Source organism: Lissotriton vulgaris, chromosome 11, assembly GCF_964263255.1.
Source record: "Lissotriton vulgaris chromosome 11, aLisVul1.2, whole genome shotgun sequence".
NCBI classification, from domain to species: Eukaryota; Metazoa; Chordata; class Amphibia; order Caudata; family Salamandridae; genus Lissotriton; species Lissotriton vulgaris.
In genome coordinates, this window is record NC_141699.1 from 728,667,462 (window position 1) to 728,683,550 (window position 16,089).

Consider the following 16,089-nt stretch of genomic DNA (forward strand, 5'->3'; position numbering starts at 1 on the left):
CCATGCATTCAGTAAGACACATTTAATCACTCACTTATCAGGGCTCGAAAAATCCGCTTGCATATGCGAGCTAAATTTAAAGAGGTCTATCTGTTTTAGGTCCTACTCGCCATTTCTGGCGAGTAGGAAGACAAACTACTTTTGTTCTCTGTGAAATAGGAGCAAATGTGACAAGATAAGATTCAAAGGTATTTTTATTGGTCACTAAGTTAATGAGCAATAAAGATGCCTTTAAATCTTGTTATCTTGTCACATTTGCTCCGCTTTCAAAGACTGAGGTCAAGTAGGTTGCAGTTAGGTCGAGGAGATTTTTCAAGGTACTAGTCCTGTAGGACTAGTACCATTTTTTTGCATTTTTCGAGCCCTTCTTATACAGTCAGTCAGGCACCTACTAAATCCTCCATCCAGACACTTATACACCCACTCATTCTTCAATACACCTTGGAATATATATATAAAACATTTAAACTTTACAGAAACACAGTCACTGGATGATGTCATCAATGATGTCATTTGAGATATCATCAGTGATGTCACTTACCATGTCATGAATGATGTAATATGTGACGTCATGAGGAGTGCATTGCGGGTGCACGAGTTATAGTTAGCTGAACTAACTATAATGGTGGAATTTCTATGGTTTTGTAAGAGTGAAATGTCCAGCTAACTATAACGTCCCTGAAACCTACGGTTTACTAAATATCTTTGCAGGCTCAGAATGCACCATAAATTGTGCAGAAAGGAAATGGGGAGTGTGGAGTAGTTCCTAATATTTAGCGGGAGAGCTTCTCCTTTGTATGGAGCACATTTTCAACACCACCAACACTGTACCTGCTCATCTCAAATGTCTGTTTTTCTAGCAGACATTTTTAATCATAGAGCAAGCCTAATATCCTTCATGCTGGTGTAACAAAAAAAGTGTCAAAGGTATCTTATCATTCCAGGCACAGTATTACAGTTTTGGCTTGGTAGAACACCATCCTTGCCAACTTGGAATAAGTAAAAGTAGATCCTGGCATGTTTTGTCGCAATGACAGCCTGTTAAAGAAGCATAGTTTTGACCAGACACAAGAGAGCACTCCGTAAAAGTCATAAGTGTCCATTCAGGCTGGGAATGCTACATAAATTATGAAAAATCCAAGTAGTACTGGGTGCTCCCTTGTGTGTGTGGGCCAAGCTATGCTTCTCTGATGAGCAAAAAGCATGTTCAGGGCTTGACGTTTCCCCACAGGTTTTTCTCCACATCCCATATATGCGATGGTTGTTGTTGGAGTTGATTGCTAACTGTTAGCAGTCTACATTTCCATGTTGTGTGAAAGCTGCTGGAGTGTCCTGTTCTTCAGCCACACTCCACTCACAATCACTTAAAAATACGCTTTCTTCAAAAAGATGCTAAAGCTAGTTTATCTTGACTGCTTGTTTCCCTCTCCAGCTGCCTGGTGTGAGCCAGGAAACTCTGAGGCACAGCGGGGTCGGAAGAGCCGTGATGTACCTTTACAAACACCCTAAAGAATCTAGACCCAACAAGGATTTGGCCGGAAAGCTTATCAGTATGTAATGTTAAACTTGCACTTCCATATTTTCAGTTCATCTCCTGTCCACTTCTCACTGAATTCTTTTTAAATGTACTTCACTGTTCTGGATTATCTTTCTTCTTTTCTCTATTATGGAAGCTTAAAGATGCCTTGTATTTTGTGAGTGATGTATGATTCCCAAAATGTTTTTCACAGCTGCTCTTGTCCAACTTGTCCATGTTTTAGTGTATCCCTTACTCATCTCGATCCTCCTTTCCACATTACAAGACTCCTTGCTTTTTATGCCACCTCTGCCCTTGCAGAAACATTTTCTTCCTCCAGTCATCTAAAAAATAAGAATAGTTATTGTAGGTATGGTCGCATTGGTAGCTCCTTCAACATACACATATTTTGTAGTTGACTTTACTCCCTGTCTTAGTGTTCAGAGGCAACCAATAGATAATTTTGGATCTTGTCCAACAGAATAATGATTTCTGGTTATCCAGGTTCTGGACCAGGCGTTTCCTCCTTTGTCCTATTCACAGGAGATTTGGCACTACTAAAACTTGCTACCTAAAACCTATATTTCTTCAAGGAGTCTTGGGGCCCCTGTGAAATCAGAACTCTAACCTCATTGGTAGATTGTATATGCTGGAAAGGCCCCAGTCAGTCCCACAGCATGGTTTTTCAAAAGCTAAATCGACTTTTTTTTTTTTTTTTCAGGGCATTTCACACAAGAAGCCCTCCTACAGCGCAATTTGTATCTCCTTTGCAATTTCGTAATCTCTTAGCTGCTGCTGAAAAGAGTGTTAAAATTCTGGACTAGTTAGCTGTTCCTTCTCCATTTTACCACTCTGTAGTACATTTGATCTACTGTATTTACACTTGTATTGTTTATTGGGAGACACTGTTCAATCCTCTGCACCAGATTCCTGTGTTTGCTGCCTCATTCCTCTACACAAGACATCCCTATATGCTGATGTCTTCTCCCAAAACTGTCCTGCACTTTTTTTCATCACATTAGTACAAATACAGCCCCTCATCCTATTTGTTCTTTCCTCTCTGCTTTTCTCTGTACAATCTTCCAGTGTCTTCACTCCCACACACCATGCAGTTATATTCATAGGTGTCTTACTTTCCATGTTTTTCTCACCTCTTTACTAGGTTAGTGACCCCTCTATGCTGCTCTGCTGGTGCCCCTGCTTTGAACCCATTGTTAACTGATAAGTATTCACTCTTCTTTCTTCAGATGAGTGGTCACGGCCCATATTTGGGCTGACTTCAAACTACAAAGGAATGAGCAGAGAGGAACGGGAACAACGAGACCTTGAACAGATGCCCCAACGTAAAGGTTTGAGCAGGTTGGTGTTTGTAGCATTAGAATCATCAGGCACTTTAAATGCCTTACCCTTTCTGCTGTTTGGATATGCTCTGGGTGTCGATCTGTTTGATTAGAAGTTGGATTATCTGCATCCAAGTACTCATGTGTTTTTTTTCCTTGTATATTGACAGTGTTGGTGGCCAAACACCTCGCAGAGATTTGGAGAAAGTGCTGACGGGAGAAGAAAAGTAAGTGCTGGCAATTTGAAAAGCTTTCGTTCTTTGCAGTCCCCATTTACATGTTATTTGAACGCGTTCTCGTGCGTGTGTATGTGTGTGTACACACACACACACACACACTCGTACACACAAACACATCTCTCTCTCTCTATGTGTATATATATATATATATATATATATATATATATATATATATATATATATATATATATATATATATGATCAACAGCATACAATGTGTTTTGGGGCTCTACCATTTAAGACTACAGACATGAATAACTCATCATAAATTACAGAAATTGACCTTATGAGCTGGAGTGGAAAGCCCATTGCTGTCAAATCTTTGAGTTAAGCTCCTAAGGTCAAATGCCTATTCTTCATCTGTGAACAATTTTGCAGTGGTAATCTCGCTTACTGAAAAGTGAACTACAGTTTTAGCTAGATAATACTTATTGAAATTAAATTGACATGTGGGTATAAATTGTTCTGGTCATAGCTTACTGAGCTCGAAATTACCCTAGCCATTCTTACTGGTATAATCTTCATGAGGCTGAGATTCTCAGTTCAGGTGCCTTGGCTGTGGAGAATGAGGACAGTGGTAAGATGAAAGATGATGACTCTGATCACTCATGGCTCCTTTCAATACTCATGCCAGCATCTACTTGAACCGACAAAATACGAGTGACCTACATACTTTACCAGAACTGGACATTTCCAACCCTTCTTGTCCTGCTTCAGATGATGTTTCATCTTTTACAACATTCATTGGAAGACAGAGGACTTGGAATAGACTTTGCCATTTCCTGAATTGAAGTTGTACCTTCTGATGGAAATCTTGCAGTCCCTCGCTGCTTCTAAAAAATCCTTCCTACTGTTTAGTGAGGCTTGCCTAGATGTTATAGTGACTGCATGTGAGAAACCCTTTTCAGGAATGGCAGTTCACGGGCAGATTTGCAGATGCCATGGGCCTCCTCTGGATGACTTACTTCTTTACCCCGCCTACCCATCACCAGATGATCTAGTGGTTCAAACGTCTTTAAAGGTCAGAAAAATGCCCTTTTATAATGAATGGCTATTCGGAGGCTAAAACCCTTTATTGGAACATTCAAGGAATAGAAGGGCAGTGGCTTGTGCCCTGTGCCTGGTTTCCCCTGCACGGCAATTTCATCACAGTATCAGAAATGTCATGATTTTTGTAGGGCTTTGGATTTCAACAATGGCAGCTTTCCCATCCCATCCAAACATCATAGCAGTTAAAGAACTCCTTTCAATGCAGGGATGGATCGAGAGACCATCACTAAAAGTGGCAAACCAATTACCCACCATCCTCTATAGGATCTTCTGCCTCAACGCCTCCTCTATTTCCCCCCTCGTATCCCCCCCCCCCCCCCCCCTCCCACACCCTCCATTCCTTTCACCACATCTTCCGTTGGTAGGGTCTCCCATTTTGTCACTCTGTGGGAGGTGAACATGACATACCAATAGGTGATCCAGCTGGGGCTATGCCCCTCCCTTTGTAGCCTTTCCCCACCCTTACCCTCAAGCCTCTCCCCTTCTTTCAGAATGTGCTCTCGGACTCATGCCTCGATACTGAAGGTAGAAGTCCTGGCTATGCTAGATAGAGGGTCCATTGAAGTGGTGGCTCTGGGAGAGAGTGACACCATTTTACTCTCTTTACTTCTTGGTCTTCAAGATGAATGGAGCTGAGGACTAACCTGGTCCTTAACCAGTTCATCCAGACGCAAAGGTTCAAGATTCTGTCCCTGAGCCTGATCCTGTTGACCTTGAACCTGACAATTCATTGGTTTCCATCGGCTTCCTGGACACCCACTGTCCCCTTCCATTTCTCCCCCACCCTGTGTTGCTTCTTGTGGTTCAAGGTGTGACCCCATCTGTTTGATTATGGTCCTCCTCTTTGGACTGATAGCAAGTCCTTGCATTTCTACTTGGGTCCTGGCAGTCTTATCAGCTTCTCTGTGGAGTGCTGTAGTCCTATGCTCCAGTGGATGATGGTTTTTCTCCATGACTTGGCTTTAGTAGCGGCTGGCATGCCCCGAGGGTGGTAGGCGGATAGCAAAAAAATAATATTAACACATTAAATAAAACAACTTCCTGCAGTGAGTGCAACGTCCTCAATCGTCTTTTCTCCTTGAGTCAGGCTCCCAAGCCAATCCTGGCACTGCTCTCATGCACATGAGAGCAGCGCCCTGATTGGCGGGAGCGGACTCTGTCGGCGCCCCCGAGGGCACTGGATGCCTGCACCTACACTCAACCTATCTATCTTGCGAGGTTTAAAGTGCACATGTCTGGCTGGCCATCGCAAGACTGGTGGTTAAAGAGACGTACACACTTTATACAAGTGCAAAGGGCAGCCTACCGTCCACCCTGATGCTGCTACCATTGAGCAGGCCTACCTCCGTTCTGACACTCTGTTCAGGACAATGTGACGAAAAATAAAATGGGAATGGATTAACTTAATTACTATTTTATTTTTTGTCTCTGGTGGCATTTCAGTAGGGCGACACTCCTCTGCTATAGTGGAGGAGCCTCCCCGCCTGGGTTTTACATCAACATCCAGAAGTCTCACCTCACCCCACATAGATGCTCAATTTTATTGACTGGGTGCTCAACACTACCTTTTTTAAAGGCCTTTCGGTTTACTCAGAGGATTGGGGATATTAGGGCCATGATTCCAATGTGAGTTACTCAACTTCAGTACTGATCCTGCATGTCTTGCGACTGTTGGCCTCATGTCGGGTGCTGAAGCAAGCCGTTCAGTGATGTTTTAGGAGGCAGTGTGTTCAACACCAAGGTAGTCTATCAGCTCAGGTATAGATCTTCCAGTTGATGCATTAGAATCTGCATTGGTGGATTAACCCCTCCAACTTTCTGAGGGGTTGCCCATCTGGCCCCCGGTAGGGTCAGGCTTCTGTGCTGGACTTTCTGCTCCTCTGGGTTACATGGTTGCACAGTATCTTTTTTTCCGTGTTGAAGCAGCACTTACACATAAATCTGCTCAAGTTGCAAACAGTCTTTCACCCTGAAGGGCCTTAATCCCTTCAGCTCGAGGAGCAACGTACAGATTCTGTTGGGCAACTCCACTACCATCCGTTACATCAACAAACCGGGGGATTTCGGTGTTATAAACCCTATGTTGGGAGCTAATTTGTTTGCAGACATGGACGCAGCAACAGTCTTCCCTGCAGCGGCCCATTATGCAGCCCTCTCAATGTGGGAGCTGATGCACTCCGACATATTTTTCTGGAGTACCACAATTCCGGAGTTACATCTCGAGGTGACAAGGCAATCTTCAATACATTTGGATTTGCCTTTGTGGATCTCTTTTCCATGAGCTGGAACAGGAAGTGTGTTTTTTTTGTACCACCCACTTTCCACTGGATTGTTCCCCGGGGAATACCTTCAAGAACTGCTGAATACGTTCCTGCTAATCCTGCTTTTATCCAGAGTACTGCGGACAGTGCAGGAGGATTGGGGGCAGCAGATTCTGATCTCTGCAAGTTAAGCAAGCAGAATCTCGTAAGCTAATCTGTTGCCACTCTGCATCCTCTGCTCCTCTTACACAGAGTGTACCTGCTCTTGCAGCAGGATTTGGTCTTCCACCCTAATCCCCAGACAGTGCTGCTGCACAGTTAAAGATTGAGCGGTACCAGCTAGAATCCTTTGGCCTCCCTGGTTAGGTCACAGACATCATCATGGCTTTGTGAAGCTTCCCACCCAATCTATGTGCTCATGCTGCTGAAACAATTTTGTGCAGCGGTGAGTCAGATGGCATCATTCCTTTTGTACCTCACCTGTACAACATTGTCCCTTGCATAGGAGGGTCTGGTGGTGCCTACATTTAAAGACCACTTAGCAGCTGTCTGAGTTTATGTAGCTTCCTGAACATTATTCCCTGTTTTAAAATAACTACTAGTTATGCACTTTCCAAAGGTTTGCTCAACCGGTTACCTTCCTCCCCATTTATTGTTCTTCATTGGGGTTTGAACCTTGTTTTGACTTTTATCTTCATTCTAGCCTTTGAATAGTTGCTATAGGTTGAACTTCTCTCTAAAAGTATTTGTGTTGGTGGTGATTACTCCTACTCACAGGGTCCGAGAACATCCGGCCTTTTTGATCTTCTGCCATTGTGTTCTACCTAGACCTGCCTACCCTTTTTACCTAAAATGCCCCGGCCAAGAACGATTCTCTTAAGGGCATTTGTGCTCGTTCACCAGGGGCATAGCTATGTTAATAACTCTTTCCAAAGGCTTCCAGGTTGCCACCATCTGCTGAGCAACTCCCTGGTCGTCCTAGAATACTTTTGCAAAGCTCTTCTGCTTCACGTCTCAAAACATATAGAGATAGTTACTTTTCCTGAACTGCATTGCAAGACTGCCCCCCTCACATCTTCCCGCCCCTCTCCCTCAGGAGGTGAAAGTACAGTCTATAGAAAAAAAGAAAAAAAAAATATATATATATATATATAATATATATATATATATATATATATATATATATATATATATATATATATATATATATATATATATATATATATATATATATATATATATATATATATATATATATTCACAGCTTTGCAAAACCTAGTTGATCATTATTGAGGTATTGCTAATGTGGACCCCAAGACGTGAAAATACCTCACAATCACAACAGGGTGGCACTTGAAGCCTGGAACACAAAAGAGGCATAACTTGCTGAACCTTGAGGACATCATTGGGTCATGAAAGACTATGAAGTTGGTCAAAGAAACTGTCTCAAGGTGATAGAATGTACGGTGTACAATGTCCTGAAGCAAATCTGCTGTTTAACTGTTACCTAGTGTAAAAACAATCAAGATGTGATCATATTTTCATAAATAGAACGCCACACAAATAGGCATGTTCTCATGCATCACACTCAACGACTCAGTCAAATTCAAGATGCACCGGGGCCACGCAGCCTCCCAGATTGCTGGAACCCAGAAAGAGAACTACACTCCTCGCCAGGGTAGAAGCAGACCTACTGCAGCTCGAAGGGAGGGTACACGGGCCACTCAGAAGAGACTAAGCATCTGCTAAAGCTGAAAACCAAAGAATACATGGCCATAGTCACTTACGCGGCGCAGTCACAGTATAGGGATACACAGCAAAATTTACGAAGTGGGTGATGAAGCAGGGCAATTGCTGACTTGGCTAGATCGCAGGGAACAGGCAAAGAGACTGCTATTGGAGGGTAGTAGTCCTTGGGGGTGGTATGCTATTTGCTGAGTTCGTCTACCTTAAATTGGCGTTCGAATTGGTGCCTCGAGAAAAAATGTGGGCAGTTTTTGCAGAACAGGGCATGCCACCTAGTATTTTGTCCTTCCTTAAGAAGTTGCATGAGGACAATTTTGCCCAAATTAGATGGACCCAGCAAGGAAATGTTACAGATAAATTCCCAATAGCCTGGAGAGTACGGCAAGGGTGCGTACTAGCCCGACTCTTTTCTCATTATACATCAACAGGGTGATCAGCTATTTTGTGAACCAACCAACCGACGCTCCAAAGCTGGACGGCAAGCTGATCCCCCTGTTGATGTTTGCAGATGACACTCTCCTGATTTCTAAAACGCAGAAGGGCCTTCAACAGGCCATAGATGTGTTTGAGGTCTTCTGCAAGGACCATGGACTTGTAGTAAATGTTAGCAAGACCAAGTTTATGGCACTTCACAAGTCCAAATACTTTAGAGGTAACGTGGCAATGAGTGAGGTCAGATTAGATCAGACTCGGGTGTTTTCGTACTTGGGAATTACCCTCGCCTCCAAATTAGATTGGAAACCACACATTACCCAGCTGGTTACCAAGCACGCTCAACTAACAGGAGCTTTAACTAAGGAAGTATTTCTTTCTCACACAAGGCCAATACTGCCTGTTTTTTAAAAATATATGAAGCTAAAATAGCCACAGCAATTTTATATGGGGCGGAACTGTGGGGTTTCAGCAATCTTGCTCACCTGACCAGGGACCAAAACTAGTTTCTTCGCGGGGTCACAGGCCTACCGGCATCAACCCCGTTGACTCCCCTTTTCTACGATCTGGGCTCCCAGTGTCTGGAGGATAAGGCCAGCTACAGACCGGTGGCGTACTGGAGGAGATTGTGGGTTACCACAGAACTCTCCCAGTATGCGCGGGCCTTCCTAGATGTTAGAAATGCTGATAAGGCCCACAAACTCCTTTGGTTGCGGGAGGTTAAATCCATCTATTCTGCTATGGGTTTGGTCAGCTTAAAGGAGGATCCTACAGGTAACATCTTTCCCCCCAGAAAAACCTTAAGAAATCTCTATTGGAGCCTGGTCACAATGAAGAGATTTGGTTCCACCATTGGTTTGTCGTTGACTGCGGATTTTCTGGAACTTAAACACTCACCTGTGTATGAGGGCTACTGGGACTATATTACGGCCCCGGAGGCTAGAAAGAGATACCATCAATTCAGGGTGGGAACCTTACCAGTCCCCACCTGTCCTTTCTGCCCTACCCAAAAGGAGAACATTGGGCACATTTTATTTATTTGTCCTGAGTACATCGTTCCTAGACGGATCTGGTTGAAACCTATTTGTATACAGCTTAGTCCCCAAACAGGCTGTGAGGCTTTAAGGATCCTCAAAAATGACACAAGCAGTTGCTAAGTTTTTACACTGGTCATGGAGGATACGCATGAGGAAAACATGTCCAAGTATCTAGATTTTAATGTGTTCAGTGGAAGCTTGTATGTACAATACATTTTATTTAATTGAACGAAATTATCTTTTTAACTGTGTGAAGGATAGTCTTTTTGCTGCAAAATCCTGGGATGTCTTACCTAAATTGGACTATGTATTAATTATCTTTCATGCTCTGTAATGGGTCTCTTTTAAACCTACTGAAACATTTGTTTTATAATCTGTGTCTTTTATGATTGATTATCGAAATAAAGACTTTTGAATTTGACTGCTCGTAGAACTTATTGACTAATGCAGAAACCAACTGAGGGACCCTCAGGAGATTGCAAGTGAATTTGGAAACTACTTCGGACAAACTTATGAATCTCACACCTACTCCACGGAGGTGGAGGCAGACTCCCTATCGTTTGACATGCCCCTTCCCACCTTTTCGGCAGAAGACTGCTCTCTACTAGACAGCGAACTCGCTAGCACAGAGGTTGAGCGGGCTATAAGTGAATTACAGGCAGGAAAGGCGATGGGTCCCAACGGTTTGCCTATAGAACTGTATAAACTGACCGCGGACAAGGTGGTGCCACATCTCACCAAGATGCTCCTGGAAAGTCAAGAACAAGGGGTACCTCAAGCAGGCCAAAGACTGGCCACAATAGTGGACATTCATAAAAACGTCAAACCAATATGTCAATGTTTCTCATATCATCCAATATCATTTCTTAATGCAGAAGTTAAGATTTTGGCGAAATTGTTGGCTACTCACCTGCTGCAGGTAATTATGAAACCAGTGCGCCCTGACCAGTCAGGCTTCATGGCGGCGCAAAACTCTTCCCTTAACTTTCGGCGCTTGCACGGGGTAATGGGATTATTGGACACATTGCTGGAAGACGTGTTGGTGGGGTTTCAGGACGCCGCAATGGCGTTTGACACAATTGAATGGCCATAGATGTTTTCAGTCTTGCGTAAAATGGGATTTGGCCCTGGCTACCTGAGCTGGATTCGGCTCCTGTACAGGGATCCGCTGACCCAGGTAGTAGTAAATAATAGGAAATCTTCAGTGTTCACCCTTGAGAGAGGAACCAGGCAGGGCTGCTCCTTGTCCCCACTGCTGTTCGCCCTAATGTTGGAACCACTAGCCATGTGGATACGCAAAGACCCAATTATTAGGGGCTCCGGTGGTCAGAGGGTTGGGAAGACCGTATCTCCCTATATCCTGATGACCTCCTGTTATACCTGGCATCACTGAGCACCTCTTTGAATAGAGCGTTACAAATATTCATTAACTTTGGGAAATACTCTGGCTACAGGATAAACTGGTCCAAATCAGTCATGTATGCTTTATGGGGCAAGTTCCCTTCTCTGCCCAAAGGCTAAAGTATAGTACACGCATGTGATGGATTCCAATACCATGGCATGTATGTCACCAAGTATCCAGTATTGTATTACCATCTGAACCTCTTGCCCCCGTTGCAGCGCCTTAGAAGCGACGTCAGACACTGGAAATCACTCCCATTGTTACTACTGGGCCTTGCTGCATTATTTAAAATGATGCCCTTGCCACGATTTCTATATATCCTCTGAAACTCACTGCGTCCCGTCCGATCAGATTATTTTAAAGCCATTGAAAGTGAGCAGAAAGAGCTCCTGTGGGAAGGAAAACCACCCCGGATTTCGACCCTAAAACTGATCACAGGGTGGTATGATGGAGGAATTGGACTCCCCGACGTCAAAATGTATTATTGGGCGACGCAGCTTGCAGCCATAAATCAAGTTATTTACAGACCCCAGGATTACCCAGGTTATCAGATGGGATAGATGGCTTCTCTCAGAGGGCAGTTTCATCAGAGCACTATACACCAAGCCCAATAAACTACACTTAACAGGTTCAATGGCACACATTATAAAAATCTCAGGGGTTGGGACCTGTGCAAAAATGGAGACGTGATTCCCATTGGCAAGCTGCAAACAGAGTTTGACCTAGCACCCACAGAGTATTTTAGATACTTGCAGGTAAGGCATGCATTGCAGGCGGTTATCCCATAGGGGGAGTTTCTTCCAGAATACTCCCCACTCAAGGATAGAATCCTTGATGAATATATGCCGAATAAGTCCATTTCACTGTCATACAGAAACTAGTTAATAACATGCCTGATCCCTCCTTCAGCTACGTGCACACTGGAAGTGGGATGTGGCTGAGATAGAGGACGAGGAATGGCTGGAGGGCCTGGCTTCCCCCAGAGACACCGCAATCTCTTCCAGATTAAGATAGATAAGTTCTGAGTAATATTTTGAACTATACCTATCTGGCTTTGTACTAGCGAAAATGGGCTACAGGACAGACGCCGAGTGTAAAAGAAGGTACAGCCAAGAAGGCACATGTATTCATATCGTTTGGGAGTGCGCATATATTGGAAGATACTGCTCGGCTCTGATACAGTGTATGGGAGAAGTGTTGTGTACCACAATAGGACCCAAGATAAGAATCTGCCTTTTGAACATTTGGGGACCCACTCCCATTGACCTTAATAGTAAAGAAGGAACCTGGGTAACACTGGGAGCAATAGTCGCCAAGTGTAATATAGCCAGACTATGGGGTTCACAAGAAACACCAACACTCACTGTATGGAAGAGAGCTATGGACTGGTGCATGCTAATGGGAAGGACCGTACACAAATCAAGGGGATGTCCCAGCAAGTGTTCGCAAATATGGGGAAAGTGGAATGAATACAGAGGAAATGTGTGCAAGCCCCCAAGCACGGAGCGATATCTCGGGGAGCTACCTGACGAATAAGATGTATTGGGAACTGTGTCACTAAACGCACAAGTAATTTCAGATTTGTTAATATATCTGTTGCAGACTTACCGCATGTTTTCATATTGCAATATCTGTAATGTGTTAAAGCTGTCATCAATAAAAAGATGTATTTAAGAAAGAAAAAAATTCAAGATGCAGTGCATTGCTGTAGCAAATTATGCAACAGAAAACATGCACCAATTACTCTTACAGACGACCAAGGGGAAATAAAGACTTCATTTTGTATTAAAGTTACTCTTGAAAAACAAAATAAGATGACATTACTTTTTGGATCTGAGTATCTTGGATCAGACCTGGCACCTACGTTCTTAGCCATGGGAACTGAAACAGGGAACTGGAGTCATCCTGTCAATAACTTGCTGGACCTAGAGGTGGAATCTGGTCCTGTGGCCAGGAATCCTATGTTGTACCGTTCATTTTGAGGAATTTTATAATCATCCATTACTTAATAGCAGAAAAGCACTACCTATGCATCAGAAGGGATAGGTGGACTGATAGTTGGATCTGCATTTAACTTGAGTATAATCTATGCAGGAGAGTACCTGAAGCTTAAAAGAACGTAGAAGTTAAGGGGTTGCACCTACAGACTGAACAAAATGGAGGTAGAATGCTGACTTTTGAATGATCCTACAAGTAAGTGATAACGCTGGAAACTGAAAGGGCAATTTATAACCACATCAGTTTAACCATTTAAAGGCATGCCTTTTTGCCTCATAACTGCAAGATGAACAGCAGGTTGATTTGCTCCCAAATGCAGCAGATAGGTCATGCATGTGAATCCCAGACTGTACACAATGGTCTAAAGTTGGGCACGGCTCATCAGGTGCAGACATTACCCTGGATCAGCCCTGCCCTGTGTCTGGGATGTGATTCTGCCTTGCCCAGCCTAAGAGCTCAGGATATTCTAAAAAGTGGAATAGGCATTTTGGCCTCATTTTTCCTTTTGGCAGGTAACAGTCAGTTAGGCCTAACACTTATCGTGTCCACTGGATCGAAAGGGTTTTATGTAGAGGGGCGATCAGTCCTATCAATGTTGAACAGTGCCACTTGCCATCGACCAGTTTGATAACTCTCAGTATGGTCTGCAAGGGCTGCTCCCTGCTGGTAGTCTTGCATTTTAACCAGAATGTATAAGCATGCTTCCTCATTGGGTTTCCTCCATTCCGCTGAGGAGCGGCTGTGCTCAAACCAATGAGTTGCATGGTAGCACTGAATAATACAAAATATTTTATAAGAGAATATGAGTAAGGGGGTTATTTTACATTAAAAATATCTGGAACAGGGGGGCGTGGCTTGGCCGGCGACGATGGCGGCTGTGCTTTAGGCTCGCTCCAGACAGCTCGCTGAGAGGACGCGGCCCGGTGAGCGCTGGCAGAGGAGGAGCCGGGCCTGGAGTGCTGCGCCTGGCCGGGCCGTGGTTCTTGGAGCCGGCGTGGGGTGCACAGAAGAGCCGTGGCGGAGCGGAGAGTTCCCCCGTCCGAGAGGGGGCCGCCTGGTGGCGGAGCACACTGCCTGGCCCTGCGGTGGGGGCAGCTGAGGCGCCGAGCCGAAGAGGGGTACTGAGAGAGCGGGCGCATTAAGACGGGCGGCGGGCGGCAGAAGATGGCTGCCATTTTCCTGTATCCTGCATCATACCGAGCCCGGGAAGGAACCCCATCCAATTGAGCGGCGAGGTGGCTGTATCCATCTCGACGGGCCGGGGGAGCGGAGAGTCTTGGCGAGCTGCCCCCTGGAGATCCAAAGCAGCCCACGAGGTCGACTGGCCAGAGTTGGGGATCCTGGGCCTACGGGGGTGAGTCGGATCCATCGTGGGCACGGGGAGTGAGTGGGATCCATAGTGGGCACGGGGAGTCTGGCGGTGAAAGCGTTCCCCCCCCCCCCCCCCCCCCCTTCCCGGACATCTTACAAGAACCCCCTGTCTCCTTGGGTGCTCGGCGGCATGGTCGGGCCGCAGCGATTGGGGGTGCGGCAGATACGGTGTTCTGGCGTGGCTGTTTCTGTAACCTGGCCCTGGTGAGGACAGAGAGCTGCTGGAGATTCCTTTGCTGCGCCCGGGAGGCCTGCGCGAGCATGTTGGTGGCTGGTGCGGGCCACGGTGCACAGACTGGAGCGGTTCCCTTAGTGGGTGGCAGAGTCAGCTTGCTGACTTACCTGTTGTGCTGACAGACCTCTGCCTCGCCGGACTTGACGGGCATTGGAGCGGGGAGACCTATCGTCCGATATATATTGTTCTGCCGCTATGATGAGGGATTGCGCCGGTGGCAGCCACTCCAAGCAGGGTACCCTTGAGAAGTTCACGGAGGCGGGCCAGGCGGTTGGCGTCGGGGGGGGGGGGGGGGTCACAAACCTCTGTGCCTGATAATGCTGCGTTGTTGGCGGCCATAACACAGTCCAGGGACATGCTAGATGCAAAGATTGGGGCAGTTGGGTCCGATGTCACATTGCTCCTCCAGGACCTAAGGAATGCGGTGGAGAGGATCACCGGCACAGAGACTCGCATATCTGAAGTGGAGGATGACATGTCTGTGTTGAAAAAGAAGGTCGCTGCCCTGGAAAAAATACAAAAGGGCCTAACCATGAGGGTCGAGGACGCGGAAGGGCGGGCTCGGCGGATCAACTTGCGCTTTGCGGGGTTTACGGAAGGTTGTGAGGGGGACAGTGTCGAGCGCTTTCTGGTCTAGTGGCTGGAGGGCTGGCTTCTCTCTGACGCTCTGTCCCGTTGCTTTGTGGTGGAGCGGGCCCATCGGGCTCTCATGCAGAAGCCTCCGGTCAGAGCCCGCCCTCGGCCGATCATCGCCAAATTCCTGAATCACGCTGACCGCGAAACTATCCTGCGGCAGGCGAGGGTGAAGGCCTCCTTCACCTATGACAATGCAACAATAGTCATTTTCCCGGACTATACGCGGTTGGTGCAGCAGCAGTGCCAATCTTTCCTTGCAGCCAAGGCTCGTCTCAGTGGTCTCAAACTCCAGTATGCCCTGCTCCACCCGGCGCGCTTGCGAGTTATTTATAAGTCCCGCACGCTGTTCTTCGATTCTCCAGAAGAAGTATTCCAATGGACTGACAAGACGATGAAGATTCGAGTCCACGCGGCCCACGGTGGAGAATCAGATTTTTTTCTTGAGTGGAGTGGTCCGTGAAGGCCTAAGGAGTCAGCGACGCCGCCGCAGGAACTCGAAATGTGGATGCAGTTCACGCTCTGCCTCGGCGGATTGCCAGGGGGATCCGGCACCAGACCAGCAATCAGAAGTGCCATGAAGCTCTCGTCTGGGACTGTCTGTGTGGTAATTATGGACGCTCAGGTGCACAGTTTATTGGGGCTGGGTGCCCGTCCTGATAGGGGTGGGTGGGGGAGTGTGAGAGCCCCTTTGTTATGGGTTGTCACTTGGGGATCTATTGGAAGGGGTGGTTCTGGTTCCCCCGTTGGGGGCTAGGCTGCGATCTGACCGCGACAGGTGCTTCCATGTTTGGGAGGTGGGGGTGGAGGGGGGATTGGTGTTTGGGAT

The 16,089-nt window shown here is 46.0% G+C and overlaps 1 protein-coding gene across 4 annotated transcripts in view; it reads left to right on the forward strand.

Moving 5' to 3' along the window:
- IWS1 (interacts with SUPT6H, CTD assembly factor 1) overlaps positions 1-16,089 on the forward strand; it is a 273,237-nt gene that overhangs the window by 149,262 nt on the left and 107,886 nt on the right. For all 4 annotated transcript variants that reach the window (XM_086943814.1, XM_086943815.1, XM_086943816.1 and 1 more), the window contains exons 10-12: positions 1,433-1,550; positions 2,764-2,875; positions 3,027-3,083. In XM_086943814.1, coding sequence (XP_086799940.1) covers positions 1,433-1,550; positions 2,764-2,875; positions 3,027-3,083 — 287 coding nt within the window. The remainder of the gene's footprint in view (positions 1-1,432; positions 1,551-2,763; positions 2,876-3,026; positions 3,084-16,089) is intronic.